Genomic DNA, 26951 nt, shown 5'->3' on the forward strand with positions numbered 1-26951 from the left:
TGCGTAATTATGCTATCCGCAGCGCGCATCACATACTACACAACTCCACGTTGTTAAAAGTCAGAACACATTCCAGTGAGAATGTGTTCCCGGTTAAGGGAATAATAGATGTCAGTCCAGCTTAGGTCCATTTGGTAAACCTAAGTTGATATCTTGACTAGATCCTGATTTCAAAAAGACAGGATCTAATTACTACCACTATCTTACTATATTATGCTAGCTTTGTTTTACAAGATAAACATATTTTTTTTGTTGCCTAGACTAACTCTTTTTGCAGGAAAGAAAATGCTGAAAAAAGAGTGTGTGGGCGCCCGAACCAACTTCGCCCAAGCGGGTGCCTGGCCACGCACCCGGGTGGTCCGGAGGCTCAGAGTTGGTCGAGACGCCTGAACTAGAAAAACTATCCAGAAGCTGAGTTGGAGCGCGACGATTGACTAAACCCACTTCAACGATCTAGGCGCCCGGAGGAGGTCCAAGTGCCCAGAGGTGGATAATCTTGACGGATCAAGTTTCAACGAGAGATTGTCATTTCCGCAATGGTCCAGATGCTCAGAATGGGCCTATATAAAGGCCTTCGATCGACAGCTTCAGACAATCATCTGCTACAACTTTCATATTCGTGCGTTGTTTCTAAGGCTCCGATGATACTAAAAAGCTACTCCGAAGTTCAAAGAACGAAGACTTCTTCAAATTCCTTTATGTTTGTTGGTAACATTTTTATTTTAGTTCTTATACTCAAATCTTTATAACTAATTTTTAAATTGATAGTGATTGCTCAATGAAAGCACTCAATGAGTGTGGACCTTGGAGTAGAAGTCGTCGAACGCTCCGAACCAAGTAAAAAATTACTTGTGTTAGCTTGTGAACTCTCGTGTTTCTTTTCCGCTACGTATTCTTGATTTTCTAAAAAGCGACGATCGCTATTCACCACTCCCTCTAGTATCTTTCCGATCCAACAATATTGGCATTACCCCAAATAGAAGATGGAAGTTTTATTTTCATGAGTAGCGGTCTAGCAATTAATTGCAACCGTTTAATAAATAATTCTACCAGTTCATCCTATGTATGAAAGTGGGCAACTAAATGCTCATCCCCTCAGGACGGTACGGTGGTTGAGGCATGAGGTGTTTCCATATGAGGTCCTGGGTCGAAACTTGGTGCGTCCGAGCATGCTTTCCCCCATACCTTGGCCACCTGCACTAATAGCTAGTAGCTATCCATAATTTATCTCTTCTGTATTGGCCTAGGGACGAGTTGATGAGGGTGTTGGGGGCGAGCAAATCATCTTTTCCATATAGGCAACTGAATGCTCAATTAAAATTCTAATTAACGTACAATAGCCATTAAATGCTTGTGGCTTAAATTCAACATCATTATCAAGGTGCATTGCCTTGATTGAGTAATCAGGAAATTGAACTCGTAATTTAATAATTTTCCCAAGTAGCTTATCAAAGGCTATATTTTGAGATGAAAGCAAACTAGCATGTGGCCATCTAGTTGGAGCATCAACCAACACCATGAAATATAGAAATGATCTAGATGGTGGGTGTATAGGTCCACAAATATCCCTATGAATCATCTTCAAGAAGGTTGGAGTTTCAACATCAACCTTTGTGGGAGAAGGTATTATAATTAATTTACCTTGTGAATAAGTCACACAAGAAAAATTATTATGTAAAAAATCTTCTGGTTCTTTAAAGAATGACCACGTAAATTATTTATTATTCTTCGCATTATTATTGCTCCAGGATGACTTAGTCGATCATGCCATAATATGAAACTGTACTTGTTAACAAACTTCTGATTTGTTATTATGTTTATCTCAACCGCTTTCATTGTTGTACAATGCATTCCAAAAGGGAGTGCACACAATCTTTCTTTTATTTACTTCTAGTCAGATATAATAGATATAATGTAAAAGTATTCAATGTTATTTTTATTTAAAAATAAGTAAATTTCTACTAGATTTGCTAGCATAGAGAGCATTTTAAATATATAGGATTGTATCATTTTGTAAAATGATATTTGATTTTCCATAATCTTCAATAATTTTTGATACACCCAATACTATTATAACATTATTTTCAGCTAATGTTAACTAAAAAAAAAACCTTTTACTTTGAAGAATGATATGGGTTGTATCATTATCTGTTAGACATTCGTTTTAATATTCCATTATTAATCTTAAAGAGCAAATGTATAAGTAAATGAGTTATAATTCCAATACAATTTAATGCAAGATTTATAAATGAATACTTTATTAAATAAAGATCTAAAGTAATAATTTATATTGTAACTTAAAAGAAAATTAAATTTTGAAATAGAAAAGATATTACAACCGAAGGATAATCATTCTATATTTTCTAGCACACTACCACCAATAAAAAAAACAATTATTGTCATCTAGTTGGGCAAAAAAAATCAAAGACATTCAAATGATCTATGCCAACTTAACCATAATCATCAGTAAAATTTGTCTCTATTTTTCATTTTCCTTTGATCAATTTTTGGTATAGATCCACAAGGTGTCTTGTTGTACGACAGTTACAAGACCAATACCCCACCATCCCACATTTAAAATACTTATCTTCATATTTTTTTGGGTTTTCCCCTTTTACTTCTTCATTGTTAGATCTCCACTCTTGGTGGCTTATTTTAAGTCTTTTACTATTTTATTGCTGATAACGTTTTCTTTGGCCACACCCACGATTTATCCCAATTTTATAATTTTGAGATGAGTTAGCATTCACTTCTGGGAATGATGTTCCATTTGCTTCCGGAAACAATGTAGATACAGTTGGACACAATTGATGATTTTTCATAAATAGCTTATTATTCCGTTTGACAACTAGTAGGCATGAGATAAACTCAGAATATTTTTTAAATCCATGCTCACGATATTGCTGCTGTAGGAGCACATTTTGTTGGTACAATTTGCACTAATGAGCTAACTTAGATTTTGATAAATGAAAAAGAGATTAAAGTTAGAGTGTTATTGTTATCTAATACATTTACTGAGCGTGCAGAGATTGACGTGTCTAGAGGAACTGACACCAGGATGAAACATAACTAGGTATGAGGACCTGATAGTTGGTATGAGCCTAGATAAATTAAAGGGACAACCTGATATCTAGCAGGAAGTCCAGCTGGATCCGCGGGGCCTGATAGTTGGCCTAAGTCCAATTGGGTCTGCAAACTTGACAACTGACATTAAAACCTGGTGGGTCAAGAGGCAAGCCTGCAAATTGGTAAGTAAAGGAAAGTTACTAGAAGTGAGTGACTAAGTGATGACGCGTCCCGATTGAGGGGGCAGTAGGTATCGGTTCAGCTTAGGTCCATTTGGAAAATCTAAGTTGAGACTTTTACTAGATCCTGGTATTAGAGAGACAAGATCTATTTACTACTCCTTATCTTTATTGTGATAACTCTGTTTTGCAAGTTATTATCTATTTTGAGCTAACATGGTCTTGCAGGATCGATTGGCACAAATTCACATCGGATAAACAATTCTGAAGACGCCTCCGAGCTAGCTAGAGGTGCCTCAGACCGGACCTAAGGCGCCTTGGTTCTGATTGAAGGCGCCCTCTCGTGTGGACTGAAGGTGTCTTAGAGCTAATGGAAGGCACCCTAAAAAGGGTCAGAACGTTGCTTCATCGCGGATGAGAAGCAATCTTCTGGGAAGAAAGCTTCAGGGTTGAAGGCACCTCCATAGGCATTAGAGGCGCCTCCAATAGCCTTTAAGAGGGTTGTTCGAGCAGCATTTGAAATATATCTTGATACCAAGCTTCTACGACTCCTTTGCTGCCTTGATTATGATCTGCTACTACTGCACTACTACTCCATGATATCCGACCACTGTTGGCAAACTGACATCAACACATGAGCTTGTTCAGATTCCTATATACTAAAGTGTTGATAATAATCTTAATGCGTTGTTTATCTTTCATATTGGCAAAAAGGAAGTGTAGGTTGTTACACTGTCCTATTTTCTACTTGTACTCAATCCCTCTTCTCGCGGCGTCGGAAGAGGCATTAAGTGGAGTACCCATTAATAGGTCCACGGAGCCTGGGTTTTGGAGTAAGAGTCGCCGAATGCTCCGAACAAAGTAAAACCGACAGAGTTTTCCATTTGTATTGCTTTTTTTAATCCTTCCACTGTAATTTTATTTTATTTTACTATAATTTAAATTTAAATAAATAAATTGTGATTCCCCCCTCACTCCCGATCCAACACATTTGAAGCATGAAAAGTTGAGAGTTTTTTTAAAATAAATTTTAACAATAATTTTTTATTCACTAAGTCTAAGTTTAGAATTAATCTTGAATAGTGTCGAGTTATAATCGATTACAGAATTAAAATCTTGGAGGCGAAGATGCATCCATTCATAACGGGTTTTTGGGAGAACTATAGTTCTCTGATGATCAAACCTTCCTTTCATTTTTTTTCGGAGTTCTTGTGATTTTTTTTTAATGAAATAATAAACTTTCAATCCACCATCATAGATGGTAATGAAGGAAAATCAGTACTTTTGTATGATCTTGCAGGGATTCGGTGTTTCTTTTATTTTTTTTTTATGGATCTTCTAAGCTCTTTGAGATGAGGTGGATCTCAACATTCAAAATCCATGACAAATAGTTTTTTATTTCAGTTAAATCAAGTGCTTTAAATTCAAACTTTATGATATTTGTCACAACAACCCTAAAAGAAAATTAAAAAAATAATTATAATAATATCATTTATAAAACAAAAATGCGTTACAATTTGAAGTAATCAAATATTTACTAAACACAAAAATATTATAACAATAAAAATTAAAATGGAATAAATGTAAAATAAGCATGTCATAATATGATCAAAACACATTATATTATCATAGTTATGGAGTAAACAAATATTTATTTCTACACAAAAATATTATAGGAATAAAAATTAAAAGGAAACAGAAACTAAAAAAACATATCATAATAATATAATCAAAATGAATATATATTTCAATATTCTTTAAAAATATTAATATATCTTATATCTTTAATCATAATTCTTAAAAATTATTGATATGTGTTGGATTATCAATATTCACGAGGAACATTGATAAAACTTATATCCTAAATTAATATTATTCAGGGATATTGATAAATTTTAGATATTTATATTTTAAATTATAGATTTGTCAATAAATCAACATAAATTCGTGTTGCATTACTTTAGAAGCATTAACATAGAATTAAAAATTATGTTTTTTTTAGGAACATCAATATAAATTTATAAATTTAGGATTGTACTACTTTGAGAGAATCAATATTAAATTTAAATAATGTCTTATTTCAAGAGCATTAATATATAATTAGAAGTCTACTTCTTCCATAGCATCAATGTAAATTTAAAATTTATACTACTTTAATAACATAATTATTAAATTAGAATATTATGCACTTGAGAATTATTAATATAAAATAAAGGCATTAACATAAAAATAAAAAATTATAATTATACGATTTCAACAACTATTATAATATAAAGTAAGAATATTTTAATTTAATTAAAATTATTATTATTAAAATATTTTTTTATCAATTATTATTAAAATATTATAATAATTATGATTGTAATGATTATAAACATATTAGAGTAAATATTTTTTAAAAATTAAAATATATTAACATGTTTTTTTTAAAATATATATATATTATTTTGTTGTTTTAATTATTATTAAAAAAATAGATTAAGGTGGATGGTCATTTATCAAAGTTAGGTATATATTTTGGCTCTTCTAAAGTCGAGTGCGTGCGTGTTTTTAAAAAATTACCGTTAGGATTATATTAGATATAGCTGCTTTAAAATATATTTTAATTAACTTAAAAAGAATTAATGGACCCTGCTGCATCCCATATGGGCCTTTTCATTACCCCTTGGCCTAGCCTATAAATAAGCAGATCAGGAGTCTTTTTTCTCACAAATCTATTCACCGAAACCTCGATTCTTTTCTCCCGGCGATTTTTGTTCTCTGGAGGCGATTGTCTGGGCGATTCTTGTTCTCCGGTCGATTCTTATTCTCCGGGCGTTAACCTTCGATGTCTCCTCCGTCGATCAACGGAAAGCCTCGTCCGCTGAGTTCCATCACCGGAAAGCATACTGCTCTGAGGTCGATGTCTTCTCCGTCCATCACCAGAAAGCCTCCTCCTCTGAGTTCCATCACTGGAAAGTCTCCTCCGCTGAGTTCCATGTCTCCTCCGCTGAGTTTGAACACAGGAAACCCTCCTCCGCTGAGTTTGATTACAGGAAACCCTCCTTCGCTGAGCTTGATGACAAGAAACCCTCCTCCCCAGAGTTTGATCACAAGAAACCCTCCTCCCCTGAGTTTGATCACAGGAAACCCTCCTCCGCTGGGTTTGTTTACAGGAAAGCCTCTTCCGCTGAGTTCGATCACTGGAAAGCCGGTGATCGTAAGGGTTAAGCGGAAGGCCTCCCAAGCAAAACTTGACTCCTTCTGTAAGTTATTTTTCTTCTTCTTTTTTCCCTCTTTGGATAATATTAGAATGGGATATAAAGGTGGGTTTTTGTTTTGTTTTGTTTTGTTTTTATGCGCTCAGGGTTGGAGATTAATGAAAGGCCACATAAAAAAGCATTCTTGGGTCTTGGAAATCTCTCCTTATCTGATTGCGGCACAGGAAAAGGTATAGCCTTCCCTTTCTTCTTCTTCTTCTTCTTTTTTTTTTTTTACTGTTTTTAATGGAATTATCATAATTTCAATGCATGCATTTATTGAGTTGTTGTTACTTGAAAATGGAGGAAATTGAAAATGGTTTCTAGATATAATCTATGTTCTTTATACGCTAAGGACTTGGAAAGATTGAGTTAAACTGAAATGGGGTAGCATATATCAATGGTCTGCTATTAGCTTATATTAATTTATAAATGATATTGAATATAATTATAGATTTTGTAATCATGATTTCAACAAGAAAAGTTCTCAATGAGTCATTTTGATGATGCGTAGCCTTTTATTTGGCATACCTCACATTCATCTTAAAATTTCTGCTTCATGTCGTGTCCAATCACAAGAATTTCTGTTCTGTCTCGTAGTTGTATCAAGTACGCCCTGTAACTCAAAATAGACAGTTTGCTGATTCTTCATCTCTTGTATTTCGATCTCCTCAACTCTGAAAGCTCCAATCCCATAGATTCATATAAGCTTCAATCCCATCTTATTTTTCCATTCCTCATTCAAGAAGAAGTTTGTGCATACAAGTGCAGATTGAAAGAAAGTAGTCATTTTATGGGCTTCATGAGAATAGCAAAAAATAATTTTCATAGGCAATGCCATTGATTCCTAATATGTGATGTAGTCATTAAACTATTCAAATGAGGTAAACAACATAGAAATAACTTTAATATGTACACTAGAGTTTCATTTTGTATATGGTGACTTTAGTTTATAACCTCAAAATTCTTAATAATATTCAATGCCCATGAAGAAAGCATTTGTCAAATTACATAGAGTGAATTACTCCAACCACATTTTGGTCATTGTCCAATATAAAATATGATCCCATGTTTTTTGACTAGAAAATCCATCATCATGGAATGATATTTTGCTCTTTTATTATTCCATTTTTTGCTTTACTGGAAACTTAAAGTGACATTATCAATGACTATGTTGTGTTAGATATCTATAGTTTTCATTATGTCTGTTTATTGCCACCACAAACATGTTACCTAGCCTAAGCATTGGCCAATCAAATGTTTCATCTTTTCACAAAATATTAGTCCCATGTTATACTCTCGTTGGCCATTTTTCTTCTAATTGGTGTTATATATATATCAGTTTGGTTGCCTTTTTGTTTAGAAAATTACTTGATATGTAGTCTTTTTTTCCTTTGAATTGGGTGCAGTGATGCTGTGTTCGAACACTTAAACATTTGATAAATGGCAGAAACATGATTAGACTGAACAGATAGAGTGGTGGGTTTTTGTGAATGCTTTGTTCATTAGGTTACCAGGAAGATCTATCACATGGGTTGAGTTTTTCTATTTTGGTGAAAGGGAATGATGAACTCTTGTATAATGTCCAATCATGTAAACATAAAGCTACTGGAAAGACCTAAGGAGTTCCTTACAAGTTTGTAATTGACTAAGTTTCAAAAATTATAGCCCCTCATGTTGTGTGTTTTGCTCTGTAATTTCTGATAAGTAGCTTTGATTGGCTACCTATTCTGTGTACATATATGACTGAACATTTCTCATCAATGAGGCTTCTAAAATGCAGTTCTCAATGAGCTTGCAAGTAAGAAGATGTTAGTTCATCGTCTTGAGACAGTTGGGCGCTCCCAGTCTGTCAAAGATGTGCTGCATTCTTTTCTGGTTAACACCTAATCTCTGTTACTCTCCTATGTCATTTGCTTTGCGAGGTGGTTATCTTTTAATATGTTCCTTTTTCTTCCACTTGACATTAACACAGCTTGTCGTAAATCAGATAATCTGATAATTCAGTTTAACTCGTAATCACTTCCTTTTTTTAGAGATATGAATGCCCTTTTGCCTGCTCAAAAATGATGTTTTTGAAGCAGAAGTGGCTAGTGAGGGCCCCAATTTTTAAGTCTTTCTTACGTCTGTTTTATTCCCACAATAATTCTCTCTTTGTTTAAAAAAAAATCTTTGATTCTGTTTGCCAGTTTTCATAGATCTCTGGCAAGCATATTGCCTTACACGCCTAAGATTATTTAGTTACTATCATCTTTCCTTTGAACATCAAATCTCCCATTGTAATCCATTGGTTTAGACTTCATCCGTTGAATCTGTTAGTAATCTTCTTTCTCTGTCTCTCTCTCTCTTTTCAACCAGCAGCAACCTTCCAGAAATACAAAAGAATTTAAGGGGAGATCTAAGGAGCGTAGAAGTTTGTATAAACCTGATAAGGTAATGTTATCAATTCAATTTCTTATGTTACATTATCCATGAGAAGATGTTACCCTAACCTAATCTTGCAGAATTGTTTACCTTTCACTGCTGCATTTTTCCTTTGATTTATATCTTCTATTATCGGCACTGCTAAATTGACACACAATTTTATGTAATTTTTTCCATGCATTATATTATGATTCCTACCTTAATTATAAAAATTGCCGAAAGGATGTTTTTGCCAGCACATAATTCTCACGTAGAATTGGTTATTCATCTTTTTAAAATTCACATGTCAAAGAGCTGGAAATTATTCTATCAAATGATATTGAGCATTTTTTCTAAAATCACTTGTAAAAACAAATTTTGACTCATTTTTATTATCATCCTTTGCCTTTCAATTTTTATTTGGAAAATGCATAAATCTTGATTTGCGTACTTCGATTCCATTATTATTTTTTCTAGTTTAATAACTTTACTTAATCCTATTTTTTTTGCCTCGAATAATATATTCATTCTTGTTGCATTTTCTGTGCCTGCAGAAACATGATCAATTGCGGGCCAAGGCTATAAAAGAGCATGAGGTAGATTATTACTCTTTCATGTCATTGAATTGTTATTGCAATTTCTCCGGTGGATGAAACATGCACATCTAAATTTTTGTGTTAGATGTCTTCTAATGTAGCATTTATTTTACGTATCTTGGACTTAGGTTTTTTCATTTTACACATTTAGATTTAGTCTGTTGGAAGTATGCAACATAAATAATTTTATGTAGATGCACCAGTTATACACATGACAAGATCAATAATGTGTTTGTGATAACCAAGAGTTTTTCACTGTTATAGTGAGTAAATGTAAGCACAGTTTTACTCTTATATAATCTTCACATTTTCTTATCATATGTCTAATTTTTTTATTCTTTTTGATAAATAGGACCCACTTGAATATTACGAGATCATTGGAATGATTTTGACTATTAGTTGTTTGTTTGCGCATTTATATTGGTTTTATCATGAGATGCTTCATTGTCAATTTGTTGTTAAAATTATACAAGATTGAATCTGGATGATTTTATTCCCAAGATAATGTAACTAAGTCCTATTAAATATTTGAATCTTATAGGATCTTGCTAAAAGTGCTCGATTTGAACAAATATGGAAGAAAAGGGGAAGCATAGATGCAGAAGAATGCTCTTTGCATGAAAAATGCCATTTGTATGATGTTGTTCGAGTTGATGCCGAGGATGAAACTCACCAAAGGGTGCCAAAGCCCAAGTAAGTTTAATATTCAGTGTTTCTATTGCTTCTTTAGTGTATCTTTCTAGTTTATATAAAAGATTCTTGAATGCTGCAGAGTTGCTCCTGAGGTTGGTGGTGCAATTTTTGATAAGTATTTACCACTTTTAAAGGAATTCCTTCCACAAGCAGCTGAAGAGATTGAACATGACAGGGCAACTACAGAAGGTTCCATCTTCTCCAGCATCTTTAATCTTCCAATGACAACTAATGTTATATTTTATGCTTGAAAACAAGAAATCCAATTTACATACTATGATTAACTTTTTATGTAGTTTAAGATCTTCCATGAGATTCTTTATGATTTTCTCACTGCTAAATTTTCCCTTTTATTTATTTTGAACAGATAACTTTGTTTACGACATATATACTATCGGCAGTGGTGTGGACATAGACACAGATAGTATTGATGAGCATCCATTGTATGAAATTAGACATCTGATTTATCTAAACTTACAATTGGAATTTTATTTTGATATTCATTATGTTTATGTTTGATTGCTATAGAATCCAAGTTTATGTGGAGGATGACTATTATGATGGCTCGTCACAATCTGATTATGAAAGTGATGATTCAAATGGTATGATTATATATTTTCTTTCGTTTTAATCAAACTTATATTATTGTTGGCTAATATTAATACCTGTTTATTTTCAGCTGAAAACTATCCATGGAATGATTATTGTGATGAAGAGTCTGACTTTGAATATTCTGACTCGATTTATGATCAAAGTGAAGAGGAAGATCGAGAGGACTGGAGATGGGGATATCGTTAAATTTGTCTATTGTATTTGTGTTAAGCTTAAACAATCACTTTAAAAGCTGAAGCTGAAAACGAGAATGAAAATCCTGTCATTGATTTAGAAGATTTTTGACTCAAATTATGAACGACGGGAGGAAAGGAAGATGGAGAGTACTGGAGATGGGAATATCTCAATCAGTTTAGTGTGCATGTATTAAGTTGAGGCAATCACTTTCAGTGATTGTCTCATTTAGATGTATATTTTGTGTTGGTGGATTTTTTTTTTATTTTAAATAGATGTTCAAAGTTGGTCATTTATAATTTGTTTGGTGGTTAATGTAATTGGATAATGTCCTCATGTTAATATTAGTTTCTGTGCAAATTACCTGCAAATCCAAAAAATTAATTTTTTATGCTAAATTTACATAAATTTCACAATTTAAAAGTCGATAAGTTAATACGCCGCTATGTATGCATGTGTAGATTACAACAGTTTTTCTAATAATATAAGCATCTCTGAAGTCAAAATTTAAATTTTCTTAGGATAATGTGCACACTTTTGAAGCCGAAACTTTCTATGGATTGTAAATCAATGTAAAATACAATCGATGATCGACTAGATCCTCCTACTTCTCATTGCTCAAGGAGTAGTCGGTATTTGGTGTCAAAATAAATATGACAAAAGAAGACGACAATGTTAGATCCAATAGATACCGCTCTCGTAATTAAAGCTTATCATTCATCCTATTGTCCGTAATACCGAATTTCAATTTATAACTGGAATTAAGGTACTGTATATATGATTTTGATATTTTTATAAATATAAAATATATTAATTAAAAAAATTATATATATAAAACTTATTTTTCTACGTCCCATCCACGATGTCTCTGCTGCGACCCATGTGCCTACGGGAGCGCTCGTCGTATGTTCACGTGCATCTCCACCTCGAGCTCGCGGGGCTTCCCCACTAAGACCTCCGTGCCCATCGGTATCCCCACCTCGCGCCGCGGGCATCTCCGTCACGACCCGTGAACTAACAGGTGTCCTCGCCTTGCGTCGTGGGTATCCCCACCGTGACCCGTGTAGGGCATCCTCACCCTGCCTCAAGTGTACTGGCTTCCGCACCGCGACCCCCGTCTAATGGGCATCCCCGCTCGCCCGTGGCCGTCCCACCTGAATTGTAAAGGTTGAGGTGGCCTCCGGCGGCCCGCAAAAATCGCCGTGGGATAACGAGACTTACGTGATCCCGCAATGCCTATGTTGAGTGGTGGATGGAATGATAAATTTAGTCCATTTCACTTGTCACATAATCAACATCAAAATAATTACAATTTATCGATTTATCAAGAACAAGAACTAATACAATCTGTGATTTCAAGGGCCAAGATCATATTTTCTACCTCCGACGTATTATAAGTGTTTTTGGATGTATCTGCTGAGTGAGGAGAGTCGTCCATCTTCAAAATTAGTCAAAGAAGTTGGGACACGATAAAAAAAATAAAAAAAAAAACAGAAGGCCACTAGCAAAATTTACGAGATGCAAACCGCCATGGTCGATCCAAAGATTTGAAACAGAGTCCAAATGCTCAGGAAGAGGACTGAACCGGTTTGTTTGGGTCTGAACTGGAACGGGTCCGGCTGGGGGGGGGGGTTGCGGCGCAACCTGCCCGTCTATCTGATTATAAATTCGGACCAAGTTCTAACCGGACCCGGGCCGGGTCGGGTCTTGGTGAATATAGTGAGCCATTCAAATTCCCTGCCCGGTGGAAGAGAAGGCGACGTGTGCCCAGTGGGAAAAGCGGCTTCTAGGGTTTCGGTGAGCGGTAAATCAACCGCCCGATCTCGCTCCTTGAGGTCTTCGATCTCGATCCGGATCTCGCCAGTTGATCATGGGGAGGGGCAGGTTCAAGGCCAAGCCCACCGGCCGGAGAAACTTTTCCACGCCTGAAGAGATGGGTGATGCTCTCTAGTCCCCTTTAGCTTTTCCTTTTCTTGCTTTTGCATGTTCGGGCATATTTACTTTAACGATGTGTTAATTCCTCTATGTATTGTTTACTGCTTGCATTTGATCAATTGCTTTATCTGATAGTGGCGTGGCATAGTGAGGCCATGTGTCTGAATTAGATATTTTCCTTTGATGTTACCCTAATTGGTTTAGGTCAACATAGTATCCAGAAAGTTAGATTGGCAATTAGCAGTTTTTGGTTATAATAGCGGCTGAGTGATGAATGAGAACGTTTGGTTAAACTTTGAGTTTTCACTTCACTTGTGTTGTATAACTGACCACTCAAATTGCATACGAGTGCATACAAACTCATTCTATTTTATTGTAGAACGTTTTGAAGTATGTAAACAAAAATATGCAGTTAGACGTAACAATACAGAACCTAATCATGAGTTCATGTGCTCTGAAAGTAAGTTGATTTGATAATTTCTTCTTGGTATCCTGAAAAACAAGTGAGGTTATGCTTTCATAGACATTCTAGTTGTTGCTTGGATAGCCATCTCTTCTCTCTAACAAGTTCTTTCACAGTACTAATTACAACTTTATTTCACTTTATGAATACTAGTTTAGCTTTATCAAAATTCTAAATTATTTCTGTAAGTATCCAAGACTAGAAGTGAGTTTGAAGTGATTATTTGTGAAGAAATGAATACAATATTGTTTTCTGCAAATGACTTCTTTTTTCTATTTTTTCACATTAATATTTTCCTGAAATAGTGCTAGGAATTTAAATAGATCTGTAGGATCTTCAGTCCTGGCCATTTATTACTATTGTGATGTGCAGTATGTTTTCTTGAATTCCTCATTCCTAATAAAATGTGGTTTGAGTGGATCTGCAACATCACTTAGCTTATCTATTTGTAAAATGTCTTCAACTGGAGTTTGAAGAGATCTGTAGTATGCAATTAAGACACTTCCCTTTTATTTGTTGCTTTGCTAAGGATATATTTAGGTTGCCAATGGGTTCTTTTTGTGTATGCCTGAGATCAGCAATTTTTACATGTTGTAAGAGTCATATAGCTGGAAAAAGTATCTTACATATAGTGAAGATTTTGATTGGATGGTTCTGTCTTTTTTTATGGGCTCCAAGCTCCTCTGCATGACATGTTTTATCTATTCAATGAAATTGCAGCTGCTGGCTCCTCTGCTCGTCCTCGCACCTTCAGATAGGTTGGCAGTTATTTGTGCTTGTTAAATGAGGATAATGTCTTCTATTTTCTCTGGAAAATCTTGGATATAGCAATTATTTATTTGGTCTCCTTTTGCATTGCTCATATATTGATACTTGCTGTTACAAAGAATTTTTTTTCCCTATTCAATTCTTTTAATGTTATTGCTGATTGATTTTTATGTCAATTTTGTCAGAATGTAGTTCATTTTAATAACTCTGAATAGGCACTCTTTCCTTCTTGTTTTCTCATCAGATTATATATAGAGTACGTATAGAGCTATTCACCATGTAGATTAGCATTGTAAAAAGTGATAAAAGTATGATCCGTCACAATCTAATTATGAAAGTGATGATTCAAATGATATGATTGTATATTTTCTTTCATTTTAATCTGACTCATATCAATGTTTGTTAATATTAATACTTATTTATTTGCAGCTGAGAACAATCCATGAAATGATTATCGCGATGAAGAGTCTGACTTTCAAGATTCTGATGGAAACTATGATCAAAGTGGAGAGGAAGATTGAGAGGACTGGAGATGGGGATATCATTAAATTTGTCCATTGTACTTGTGTTAAGCTGAAGCAATCACTTCAGAAGCTAAATATGAGAATGAAAATTTTGTTATTGATTTAGAAGATTTCTGATTCAGATTATAAACTATAAAAGTTATTGGTGAAAGGAAAGGAAGATCGAGAATATTGGAGATGGGAATATGTCAATTAATTTAGTGTGCACGTGTTAAATCGAGACACTGATTGTCTTATTTTGATGTGTATTTTGTGTTGCTCAATATTTTATAAATAGACATCTAAAATTGGTCATATGGATTATGTTTGGTAGTTAATGGAATATAACAACTATATTATGTAAATGTATTTTTTTTTTTTTTTACAATTTTTTTAGAAATTTATAAATTAATTTTTTTTCATGCTAATTTGTATAAATTTTACAATTTAAAAGTCGATAAGATAATACGCCCCGCTATCTATGCACGTATAAATTAAAACGTTTTCTTGTGATAACATTAATCTTTTTTAACCTAAACTTACAAATTTTTTTATGTAATAATAAAAATACTTTCTGAGGCAAACAGTTATATTTTTTTTCTTGGTGATAATATAAGAGCATCCACATCAATTACTCTAAACTTAACTTTTACCTTAAATTTTACATTTTGCATTAAAAAAGCATCCGCATCAGCTACCCTACCCATTCCCTAAATATACATTTCATGAATAGTAGTTCTTTAAATTTAGGGAATGAATTTCATTCCCTAAACATTAAAATACTATTTCTCTCTCCTCCCTCTAATAATAAAAAATTTCTCTCTCCTTCATCTCTCCTCCATTTAATAATAAAGAATATGGAGGAAAGAGAAAAAATAATAAAAAAATAAATATATGGTAAATTATAGGGAAGCTGATGTATTATGTAGTGAAAAATGGATATCTAAATTTAATAAAATAGTTCTTTTACCATAAATTTTAGATTTTGGATGAGGATACTGATGTAGATGCTCTAAGTACTTACGATATCAATCGATCACTCTCCATTGTTGGAGTCAAGTAGCGGGCTTTCTTAATTTTTTAGATATTAAATATCGGGTTTTAATTTTAATGAATTAACGGATAATTTTTTTTAAATTAATTGCCATTAATTTGATACTTGGTACTAATATAAAAAAAACAATAATATAGATCTAATAGCTACGGCGCTTGTAATTAAAGTCGAGAGTATCATCCTCATTGCTTGTAAATTATCCTTTCTATTTGTTATTCCTTTTGTGATTTAAAATCTTGACCTATATCTAATTGGAACGATATAGTTACGATATCGTGCCCATATGATTAGGGGTGGGGGAAATACCAAGAATTTTGGTATATCATATATACCGTACTGATATTTATCGTTTATATCAAAATTTTTGATATATCGAAAATTTTGGTATAGTATTATTATATGGTACCGAAATTTTCGATATCGGAATCAATATAAAATTTATGATTTTTTTATATTTCAAAATATAATTGATCTTTTCCGAAAGATGAGTCGATGGACGCTGAGGATGTGGCACTCCTGTTGACTAGCTGAGGACTATGAGGGCGTAAGTCTCCTGCTGACGTGGACCTACAAACACAACGCCGAGCCGGGGAGGGGTTCCCCGACGATGGCCCTCCGACGCTCAAGTAAGATCTCCGACGAAAAAAGGAGTAGAGCCGAAAAAGAAACGAGAACTGTAGCTACAGTATATATGTGTGCATACCTCCATCGAAGTCTGGGGGTCCTTATATAAGGCTCCCAAAGGCGCACACACGATCCTCGAGGCGTGCACGCTCCTCAAAACATACCTGGATGGACATGTTAGAAAAGCGTGTCTGACGCCATACCATAGTAGCACGAGCATATCTCTGACGTGACAGTGGAAGTTTCCACCGTACGATTCCCTGTCTGACTATGTCGCTAACCACGCCTCTTGTCGGCGGCATTAATTCCTAAGAAGATATCACCAACTGCTCCTTTTGTCCTTTATCGGGTCGAGCATAAGAACCGCTCGGCTAGCACCTTTCCCTGGCCGAGCGAAGGGACCGCTCGGCTAACGCCCTCCCGGCGCCACCAAGGTCGGACCGACTCGGATGTCAGCTCGACCGATGATTTGATGTCTTCCTACCTGTCGGGTCGATGTCGTGCTCCTGGTTAGCCGAGCGGGATGTCCGCTCGGCCTTTATCTCTTCCTGCTTTGCCTTATGAGCGTCGGAAACTCGGCACCAGGCCGAGCTGTCAAGATGTCGAGTCGGCTATTCTTCCTGCCGCTTGGGAAGGTATCTCACCCGATCAGCTGCCTACCCCGGCCGTTAACCACTTTGACTTCCTACCGGGCGGGCCTCGTCTTACCACCGGATCACGTGACTCCCTCTCAAGTCTAGTCGAAGGAGGCTGCAAGTCCGACTAACTGGACAAGTAGCTTGGTGAACGGTTGGTCGAGCGGCTAAAATAGATGAATTGAATCCCGCTCGGTCTCCATAGGACTGATCTTTCTCTCCCGGTCGGTGCTTCGTGTCTTTGTACTTGGATATTTTTGGATGTCTTTCCTCACCGCTTTCGAAGTGGCGCGGGCCGGTCAGCTAATGCTGACACCGTCCGAATCTGTTCGTGATGCGTACAAATCACTTCCATTAAGGCCGAGCACACGCCCATTAAATGTTGTCCCGTGGGAGGATGCCACGTGTCGTTGGCACAGTAGCCGCACGTCCGAGGTGACAGCTGCTGATGTGACGTTTGGCGGTTCGAATTCAACGATCGGATGTGCACTTCGATTCCTGTGCCCTAGATCGGACGACCTCAGTCGGCCGCGCCCATCTTTATAAAGCTTCAGCGTCGTCGCTTCTTCCTCTGCGTTCTATTTCTGCTCTTCGATCGTTTGCTCCGACGACTTTGTTTGCTTCTAGCACTCCGACGACTCCCAGCTTTCTCCCTCGGTGCTCCATTTTCCTGTAAGCTTTGACTTCTGTTCCTTCGTCTTCTCTTCTGGCCTTTACCATTTTCCGGTGTTACGTCGTTCTGTTTAGTGAACCTCTTGTTGATCCTGCTTCGTCTTTCCGTTGACTCCCTTAGCAAATCCTTCTGCTTCTTTGTTTTCCGACTATGGCCAGTTCCTCCCAGCCAATCGACCCGACCCTTGGTCTCTGGTATACCACCATGGAGACCAGGTTTGATGCGGGCGATGCGGCACACCTCATTAATGCTTTTGACCTCCCGCCTGACCACAAGATTGTCCTAGCTGGTCCGTCCGATCGACCACACAACCCGTCGACCGGCACTATTTGTTTCTTTCGAGACCAGTTCGTGGCCGGCCTCCGGTTTCCCATTCATCCGTTCATAACCGAAGTTTGTAATTTTTTTCGAATCCCGCTTGCCCAGCTCGTCCCCAACTCCTTCCGCCTCCTGTGTGGCGTGGTGGTGTTGTTCCGCGTGCACAACATCCCATTGACCCCTCAGGTCTTCCACTACTTCTACTACCCCAAACAATCTGAGCTGGGCACCTATCTGTTCCAGTCCCATATTGGCCTGGTTTTCTTCGACAAGATGCCCTCCTCCAACAAACACTGGAAGGAGTACTTTTTTATTTAAGACCCCCCGAGCGACCCCACTTCCGAACTCAATGGCAACCGCCCTGCCACCCCCCGCCCGAGCTGAAGAGGTACAAGACTCAACCGGACTACCTCCACGCCGCTAATATGTTGGTCGGGCTGAAATTCAACATTCACAAGATGCTACCAGAAGGCGTGATGTACATGTTCGGGCTAAGTCTGAGCCGAGTGAAGCTCCCGAGCAGCCCAGGTATGGAATTTCTTAATTTTCTTCCTTTGAGTCTAATTGATTCTGTTCTTCTCTTGCAGTCGACATCATGATGCGTGCCCGAGCAGCTGGTATAATGAAGGCTAAGCAGGCCAAGATCGAAGCAGTTGCTACTAAGGAGATGGCGCGGCTTGGCCTGACCCCGGTCAGTTCTCAAGAGGGCACAGCTGGGGAAAATACACCTGCGGGTGACGGGACCGTCGAGTGGACGCCCAGCGTGGGAGGGGCAACCAAACTAGGCTCAGTTTGCGGTGCGCCGCCCATCATTCCTGCTGAGGGATCGGGGTCCTCGGGCGACGAAGTACCGCTCTCCCGCAAGAGGCACCGAATGGAGGCGCCATCCCGATCTGCTACTTCAGCCATCCAAGCTTCTACAGAGGGAGGCGTCCCGTCCCTAACCCCCGTAACAGTGGAGGCTACTTCCTCCGATAGAACTTCGTCCGTGGCTGAGCTACAGGAGCCGCTCTCCGTTCAGCCAATCACCTCCCTTCCTCCGGCAAGGCGGAAGATAACCCGATCAGCCATTCTTCCCATTCGTCTTGCCCAAGCCTCCGGTCCGTCTGCCTCTGCCCAATTGGCGCTGGGCAGGAGACGATCCATCACCACCACCCTTCGCCTGCCGACTGAGGATCTTCTTACGTCTGGAGACCAGCCCAGCTCTCCCCAACATCAAGTCTACATTCTAGGTCGGTTTGCCTGCGTCTGGGAGGAGGGGAGGGCGCGAGCAGCCATGAAGCCCCTGGGTGCGCTGGCCGATAGTCATCTGGAGATGTCCACCGGGGTTAGTATTTGCGTTAGTTCATAAGTTACCTCCGCTCGGCACTAATTTTTGCTTGCAGTACTAGGTGGAGAATATCGTCATGTGCTAGCGGCTGGCCCAAGTGGAAGATGAGCTGAAGAGACTCAAGATTTCTGGAGAAGCCTCTTCCCAGGGACCATCGCCCGCCCGTTTGAAGGCTGAGCTAGAGAAGGTCCAACGACTCCTCGCCGAGGAACAGCAGAAATCGGCCGAGCAGGCCAGCAGACTGGGCCAAATAGAGGCACAGTTGAAGACTTATGATAAGAACCTTGACCTGGCCTCCACGAGGAAACAATGGGCCATCGCCGACTTAGAAGAAAAGGATAAAGAAGCCATATAGTTGGCCAAAGATCTGAAGAAAGCAAAGGACTCCCTATCTGCCGAGCGGGAGAGCCGCTCGGCCAAGGAGGTGGAGCTTCAGAATCAAGTGAAGCATTTGGAAGAGGAGCTGGAGGCCTCCCGTGCTGCCCTGAAGACCTATCAGGAGGCCAAACCGAGTTGCTTTGTCGCCTGGAAGCAACAGTACTTGCGCTCGGACCAATTTTTGGAGAAGGCGACCAACCGTATCGTCCACTCGTTCGAGCTGGCCATCGACGCCATGCTCGTCCAGCTGAAGGCTAACGGCCACCTCCCTGAAGCTTTCTCCGACAGGGATGTCAACCAAGTCCAGCTTCTTGAGGCTATTCCCAACGAGGCCTTTAAATGTATTGAGTGAGCAAGGAGTCGATAGAGTGTTTTTTGTAAGCCTTAACTGTATTCCTGCCGTTCGGCAGCGTCTATCAATGAAATCTTTTTGCGTCTTTTTCATATGCTGTTTGCTTGCTAAGTATTTGGATGTGCAATCCCGATCAGCAGTGGCGCCCATGTTATTATTGAAATATTCGCTTAGCATCATGCCTCTAGGGTTTATAGTTGCCGCTCGACTTCAGTTTTAGCGTCTACGCTTAGATGATTTTCTAAGGCCCGGGTTTATCGTCGCCGCTCGATGCTCTATAAGGCGGGGTTTTTATAGTCACCGCTCCGACTCTAGAGTTTAACGTCGCCGCTCGACGGTCTTCAAGGCGGGGTTTTTATAGACGCCGCTCCGACTCTAGGGTTTAACGTCGCCGCTCGACGGTCTTCAAGGCGGGGTTTTTATAGTCGTCGCTCCGACTCTAAGATTTAACGTCGCCGCTCGACGGTCTTCAAGGCGGAGTTTTTATAGTCTCCGCTCCGACTATAGGGTTTAACGTCGCCGCTTGACGGTCTGTAAGGCGGGGTTTTTATAGTCGCCGCTCCAACTCTAGGGTTTAACGTTGCCGCTCGACGGTCTGTAAGGTGGGGTTTTTATAGTCACCGCTTCGACTCTAGGGTTTAACGTCGCCGTTCGACGGTCTTCAAGGCGGGATTTTTATAGTTGTCGCTCCGACTCTAGGGTTTAACGTCGTCGCTCGACGGTCTTCAAGGCGGGGTTTTTATAGTTGCCGCTCCGACTCTAGGGTTTAAAGTCACCGCTCGATGGTCTTCAAGGTGAGGTTTTTATAGTCATCGCTCCAACTCTAGGGTTTAATGTCGCCGCTCAACGGTCTTTAAGGCGGGGTTTTTATAGTCGCCGCTCCGACTCTAGGGTTTAACGTCGCCGCTCGACGGTCTTCAAGGCGGGGTTTTTATAGTCGCCGCTTCGACTCTGGGGTTTAACGTCGCCGCTCGACGGTCTTCAGAATGGGTTGGTCGCTCGACGATAACTTTGTAAACCTTTGCTTTAGCTTTTAATCCTGCAGTCGAAGGACGCAGAGAATGAAGATTACATGGTATTAGTTACATCAGCACACCTTTCACTCAGCTCGGTACAGCTGGAGGTGGTTTGCACTCCATAGACGCTCTAGCCTCCGTCTGTCCTCGTCTTCTTGGTAATAAGCACCCGACCGGAGCTTCCCACGACATTGAAGGGTCCGGCCCAAGGAGCCTCCAGCTTGGTGACATTCCCGACTAGCTTCACCTTCTTCCATACGAAGTTGCCGACCTAAAAAGATTTAGGTATTACCCGCCTGTTGTAGTTCTGGCGCATCCTCTATCAGTAGGCCATCAATCGGACGACTGCTTTGGCGTGTGCTTCATCCACCAAGTCCAGCTCCAGGAGTCTCTGCTCAGCGTTCTCCTCGCTATACTGTTGCAGACGATCAGACTCAATTCCAACTTCAACAGGGACGACTGCTTCACCTCCATAAACCAAGTGGAATGGTATCACTCCCGTCCCCTCCTTTGGGGTCATGCGAATTGCCCATAGCACGCCTGGAAGCTTGTCTGCCCAGCTGCCTTCGACGTGGTCGAGCCGAACTCGAAGAATTCGCAAAATCTCCCGATTGGCGACTATAGCTTGTCCGTTTCTTTGGGGATACACTATGGAAGTGAAGGTATGTTGAATCCCATAGCCTTCGCACCATTCTCTGAGGCGTTGCCTGGCGAACTGTCTCCCATTGTCGGAGATGAGCCGACGCAGAATTCCGAACCGGCATATGATGTGCTGCCAGATGAATTTCTGAACCATCTGCTCAGTTATTCTTGCAAGCGGCTCAGCCTCGACCCATTTGGAGAAGTAGTCTACCGCGACGAGCAGGAACATTCGTTAGTCGGTCGCCATGGGGAAGGGCCCCACTATATCCATACCCCATTGATCGAACGGGCAAGATATTGTGGACGTCGTCATCTCTTCTGTGGGTCGGTGCGAGAGGTTGCGATACCTCTGGCAGGACAGACAGGTGGACACTATCCGAGCGGCATCCGCCTAGAGGGTTGGCCAAAAATATTCAGCCAGCAGTATCTTTCTGGCCAACGACCGACCGCCCGGGTGTCCTCCGTAAGTTTCTTGATGCACCTCCTGTAGAATGCACTCGATATCTTCTGGTCCAACGCACTTGAGTAGGGGCCGGGAGAAAGCTTTCTTGTATAGTTGATCCCTAATCAGCGTGAATCTTCCTGCTCTCCTTCTTAACAGGTGAGCTTCCTCCTGATCGGACGGCGTAATTCCTGATCACAGGAACTCTATCAACGCTGTCCTCCAATCGTTTGGGAAGGCGAATCCTTCCATCCGATCAACGTGTGCCACCAGAGATACCTGCTCAATCGACTGCGATATAACAACAGGTGATATGGAGCTGGCTAGCTTAGCCAGCTCGTCTGCCACTTGATTTTCCGCTTTGGGTATCTTCTGAATAACCACCTCCCGAAAATTGGCTTTTAACCTTTCAAAGGCTTTGGCGTAGAGCTTGAGTCGAGTGTTGCTTATCTCAAATGTTTCAGTGAGTTGCTGAGCGACTAACTGGGAATCCGAGTGAATCAAGACCCTGATCGCTCTGACATGCCGAGCGGCTTGCAGTCCTGCTATGAGCGTCTCGTATTCGACCTCATTATTAGTTGCCCGATATTCTAGCCGAATGGACAGATGCATCCGTTCTTCCTGAGGGGAGATCAGTAGTACACCGACTCCGCTCCCTTGCCGAGTGGACAATCCGTCCACATATATCCTCCAAGTGGCTTCTGGCTCGAGATTTTGTACCTCAGTGATAAAGTCCGCCAAGGATTGTGCCTTATTGGTTGTTCGGGACTGATACTGTATGTCGAATTCACGAAGCTCTGTTGTCCATTTGATCAACCGCCCGGATGCTTTTGGATTGAGGAGGACTCGACCCAGATGGCTATTTGTCGTTACTATGATTGTATGCGCGAGAAAGGATGGTCGAAGCCTCCGAGCGGTGAGCACCAGCGCAAAGGCAAGTTTCTCGAGACTAGTGTAGCGGGATTCAGCATCTTTTAAGATATGGCTCAGGAAGTACACTGGTTGTTCCTCGCCGTTCGGCCGCACCAACGGCGAGCTGACAACGTGCTTGGTCGAGGATAAATAAATATGAAGCGGCTCATTGACAGCTGGCTTAGCCAATTCTAATTTTAAACTATCATACATTTCTAGTGGGCATGCTTCTGTTAAGTTCAATTTCAATTCATTATTTCTTTTTCTAATTTAGCTAAGTCTTTAGAGAGAGTTATAATAAATTGAAATGACTGTTTAGGTTTTAGTGCATGTACCTCACTTACCTTACTTGGTGAGGCTCCCGCTTCATCGTAGCTTTCCTCTTTTGATGATCCTCCCACTTTATCTATGCTCATCTCTGAGTCTGAGTCATCTTCAAGGAGATGGTTGGCCACCAGTGCTAGTCCCGAGAAAGCTTCGGCTTCTGACTCGGAGGATGAAGAATCGTCCCATGTAGCCTTCAGGCTCTTGCGTGTAGAGGACGTCGGTTTTTGAGGTTTCTCCTTGTTCTTTTTCTTCAGTTTGGGGCAGTAATCCTTGATGTGCCCTTCCTCATTGCAATTATAGCATCGGTCTGTCCTTCTATTGTATTGATGCTTCCTCGACTGCGATTTAAATTTATTAGTTTTAAGAAATTTACTGAAACGTCTTACCAATAGTGTCGCTTCGGTTCTGTCGATCGATGCTTCGGAGTCGAGATCGTCCTTTTCGGCTTGTAGGGCAATGTTGAGGTTCGACTTCTCTACTGGTTTATCTGAAAGTCGAGACTCGTGAAGTTCGAAAGTAAAAAATAAGTTTTCTAAACTACTTACCTCAAAGTCCTTAGAGATGTAATATGCATCTACTAAGGACACCCAGTCTGGAGTTCTGGGGAAGGCATTGAGTGCGTATCGAATGGAATCCTGGTTCGTTACTTCTTCTCCAAGATTGATTAGTTGAGTTATTAGCTCCTTAATCCTTGCTTGGAGTTACGCTACCTTCTCGCCATTGTTCATCCGGAGGTTCGTTAGTTGTGTCCGAAGGATGTCGCGCTTCGCTAGCTTTGCTTCCGAGCAGGGGCGGATCTAGAATTTTAAATTTAGGGGGGCCGCATGCTAAGTGACAAAAATAATTATCGTCAGAAATTTGTACACCCTTGAACAACCTCCGAATTCTCAATTTATCACTGAAATCGAGGTCAAAATTTACCTAGAAATTACCGTCCTAGGTTACCGTGGTTAACAAGACAATAATAACGAACAAGTTCAAATGTAGCTCCGACACGAAACAAGGGCCAACGACCCTTCTCAAGTTGCGATATTACTTCAAGATTTTGGTATCAAACTACCGATAGAAAATTTAAGTTGCGGACTTTCTAAATATGTAATCAATTTTGAATTCTGGCGATCGACGATGCTACAATTGACAACGAAAGCAACAATAATGATTTTGGTGTGAATTGGAAAAGATCGAGATGTCTAGCCATAGGAGAGGAAATGTTTATATCATAAATTAGAAAAGATTTCTATATAGTAATAAACTAATAATATTATTACTAATAATATTTGTATATAATTAATAATCAGTAGTTTCCTTATATCATCAATTATATTAAAATATATTAAAAAGGAAGATTAATTTCATCATCTTATACTCCTTCACCATTCTAATTATATCTATATACTATATATATATCCTAGTATATATAATATAACCGTGCATATATATATATATATATATATAAAAGAAGGATTTACATGGAAACTTGGGGGGGGGGGGGGGGGGGGGCCCCCCCAAGCCCCCTTGTAAATCCGCCACTGCTTCCGAGGTACCCTCGTGGAGCTCCAGGAATTTTTCCCAGAGGTCTTTTGCGGAGTTGTAGCTTCCGATCCGATTTACCTCTTGGGACGGAAGAACGCTGAGCAAGTGAAACTCAGCCTTTCCGTTAGCGACGAAATCAACCTGCTCCTTCTTCATCCATTGGTTTTCTTCTTTGTCTTTTGGAGTTGCAAAACCATATTTCATTGTAATAAGAATGTCAAAATCCGTTTTAAAGAATACCTCCATTTTTCGCTTCCATGTAGCGAAATCTCCGTCGAACTTTGGGGGATAAATGTTCACGCTGACCATTGTTCTGATCTTTATGCTTCAGACGACGGTTAGTCCTTCTAAGACTTTTGGGCTCTGATACCACTTGTTGGTGTAGCGGGACCAGCAAGAGGGGGTGAATTGTCTGCAAATAAAAATTATACCCTCCTCAACCAATTTAAACTCAAATAAATGCAATAGTTATAAATTTAAACAAAACTAAATTATGAACAGAAAAGAAAGACTCAGCTATTTACTTGGTTACAACCAAGAAGGTTGTTAATCCAAGGTAGTAATAAAGTGCTATGACCAATCTCCTTCTCTGAAGGCGGAGAAGCCTTTTACATACTTGGAAGCACAGAACTATTGCTAGAATGTAAGTACAGGAGTTGCAGTTAGATTTCGTTGTTTTCAATAGCTACCCGAGACCCCCTTTATATAGGGTTCTAAAGCTTATCAGCTAACCTGATCTTCGGGATCAGGTTTTGACTCGAGAGGGATCGGTCGACCGATCCCCAGGTTCGGTCGACCGAACCTGCTGAACCTGCCTAGTCTTTCCATCCAGGTGCAGTCTCGCTGGATCGAGCTTAGGTTCGGTTGATCGATCCTTGCGTTCAGTCGACCGATCAGCCAATGGTCTCCAGCTGAGTTGGCCCGATCAAAATGCTCGACTCAGTCTGTGGATTATCTTCGATTCGGTCGACCGATCAGTTCGGCTGGTTGCTGATGTGTCTTCTGATGTGTCACCAATGGTTCTGATTAAAAGGGGTTTGGTCGACCGATCATGGGGTTCGGTCGACCGAACTATTGGCCGAAATCACCCAAAGAAGCCGAACCAGAGCAAGTCAATAGTTCGGTCGACCGAACTATTGACTTGCTCTGGTTCGGCTTCTTTGGGTGATTTCGGCCAATCGGAATAGGGCTCACCCGAACCCAGTTCCCGGCCTTCTCTTCGAATAGTCTTCCGTCCCGACTTTACATCCCTCGAATGCCACGCACGTTCTTCACGCCCACCGGTGTACTCTTCCACAGCTCTCTCGTCCTTCGGACGCACCGAGCCCGTCGGCTCCCTTCCCGTGCCGTCTTTCTCGCTAGCTGTGTCTTCCGCTCGACTTCCTGCGCTCCTAAGTTCCTGCACACTTAGACACAAGGATTAGATAAACAGGACCTAACCTAAACTTAGTTGATCACATCAAAACTACCACGGGGTCCAACAATTGTAACTCAGTATACCATGCCTGGTACACCTAGTCAGAATGGTGTACCTGAGCATCGCATTCGAACCCTAAAAGACATGGTAAGAAGTATTATGACTTTCACTTCTCTACCAGAGTCTTTATGGGGTGAAACACTCAATACTACAATTTACCTACTCAATAGAGTACCTAGTAAGGCAGTAACTAAAATCTCATTCGAGATGCGAATAGATAGAAAGCCTAGCATTAGACATTTACACGTTTGGGGTTGTCCAGCTGAAGCTAGGCCTTACAGGCCTAATGAAAGGAAACTAGACTCAAGAACAATTAGCTGCAATTTTATAGGTTATTTTGAGAAGTCAAGAGGGTATAAATTTTATGATCTCTCTGATAGATTCTTCTTCAAAACGGGAAATGCCAAGTTCATTGAGAACAGTGGGAGTGATAAGGTAAGGAAAATATCTTTTGAGGAATATATTGATAATCCTCATGTGGTCACTACTAGTGCGATAAGTAGCGACGTGGTTACTATACCACACATTATGGGCATTACACATCCAGTGAGTGTAATGAACCAAGATATTTCCATGACATCTCCAATGCAATTAGAAGAGTCTGCTA

At 39.8% G+C, this 26951-nt stretch overlaps 1 protein-coding gene and 1 long non-coding RNA gene across 4 annotated transcripts; both read left to right on the plus strand.

Annotated features, from left to right (window-relative positions):
• Nucleotides 1–5961: 5961 nt before the first annotated feature.
• Nucleotides 5962–11309, plus strand: LOC121967359 (RNA-directed DNA methylation 4-like). Of its 3 annotated transcripts, none has more exons than XM_042517519.1 (10): nucleotides 5962–6490; nucleotides 6592–6675; nucleotides 8268–8362; nucleotides 8843–8917; nucleotides 9442–9483; nucleotides 10025–10176; nucleotides 10256–10365; nucleotides 10544–10619; nucleotides 10705–10778; nucleotides 10856–11309. In XM_042517519.1, exons 1-10 carry the CDS (start codon nucleotides 6073–6075, stop codon nucleotides 10972–10974), a joined length of 1245 nt encoding a protein of 414 aa, XP_042373453.1. In that variant the 5' UTR covers nucleotides 5962–6072; the 3' UTR covers nucleotides 10975–11309. The 3 variants fall into 3 exon arrangements, with proteins under 3 accessions (XP_042373453.1, XP_042373454.1, XP_042373455.1); XM_042517520.1 differs by having other exon boundaries at nucleotides 8846–8917; XM_042517521.1 differs by lacking the exon at nucleotides 8843–8917.
• Nucleotides 11310–12589: 1280 nt separating this feature from the next.
• LOC121967360 lies at nucleotides 12590–14915 on the plus strand. The gene is made up of 2 exons (XR_006107729.1): nucleotides 12590–12899; nucleotides 14558–14915. It is a non-coding gene; the product is annotated as an uncharacterized LOC121967360 (long non-coding RNA).
• Nucleotides 14916–26951: the final 12036 nt, after the last annotated feature.

This window comes from Zingiber officinale, chromosome 3B (assembly GCF_018446385.1).
Source record: "Zingiber officinale cultivar Zhangliang chromosome 3B, Zo_v1.1, whole genome shotgun sequence".
In the NCBI taxonomy this organism is placed as follows: domain Eukaryota; kingdom Viridiplantae; phylum Streptophyta; class Magnoliopsida; order Zingiberales; family Zingiberaceae; genus Zingiber; species Zingiber officinale.

Bases quoted from the DNA above. Each gene is read 5' to 3' on its own strand.
- LOC121967359 (XM_042517519.1), top strand. From the start codon at position 6,073: ATGTCTCCTCCGTCGATCAACGGAAAGCCTCGTCCGCTGAGTTCCATC. The intron at 8,363-8,842 runs GTTAACACCTAA...CTTTTCAACCAG, and splicing joins ATGTGCTGCATTCTTTTCTG to CAGCAACCTTCCAGAAATAC. The intron at 10,177-10,255 runs GTAAGTTTAATA...TGAATGCTGCAG, and splicing joins CAAAGGGTGCCAAAGCCCAA to AGTTGCTCCTGAGGTTGGTG.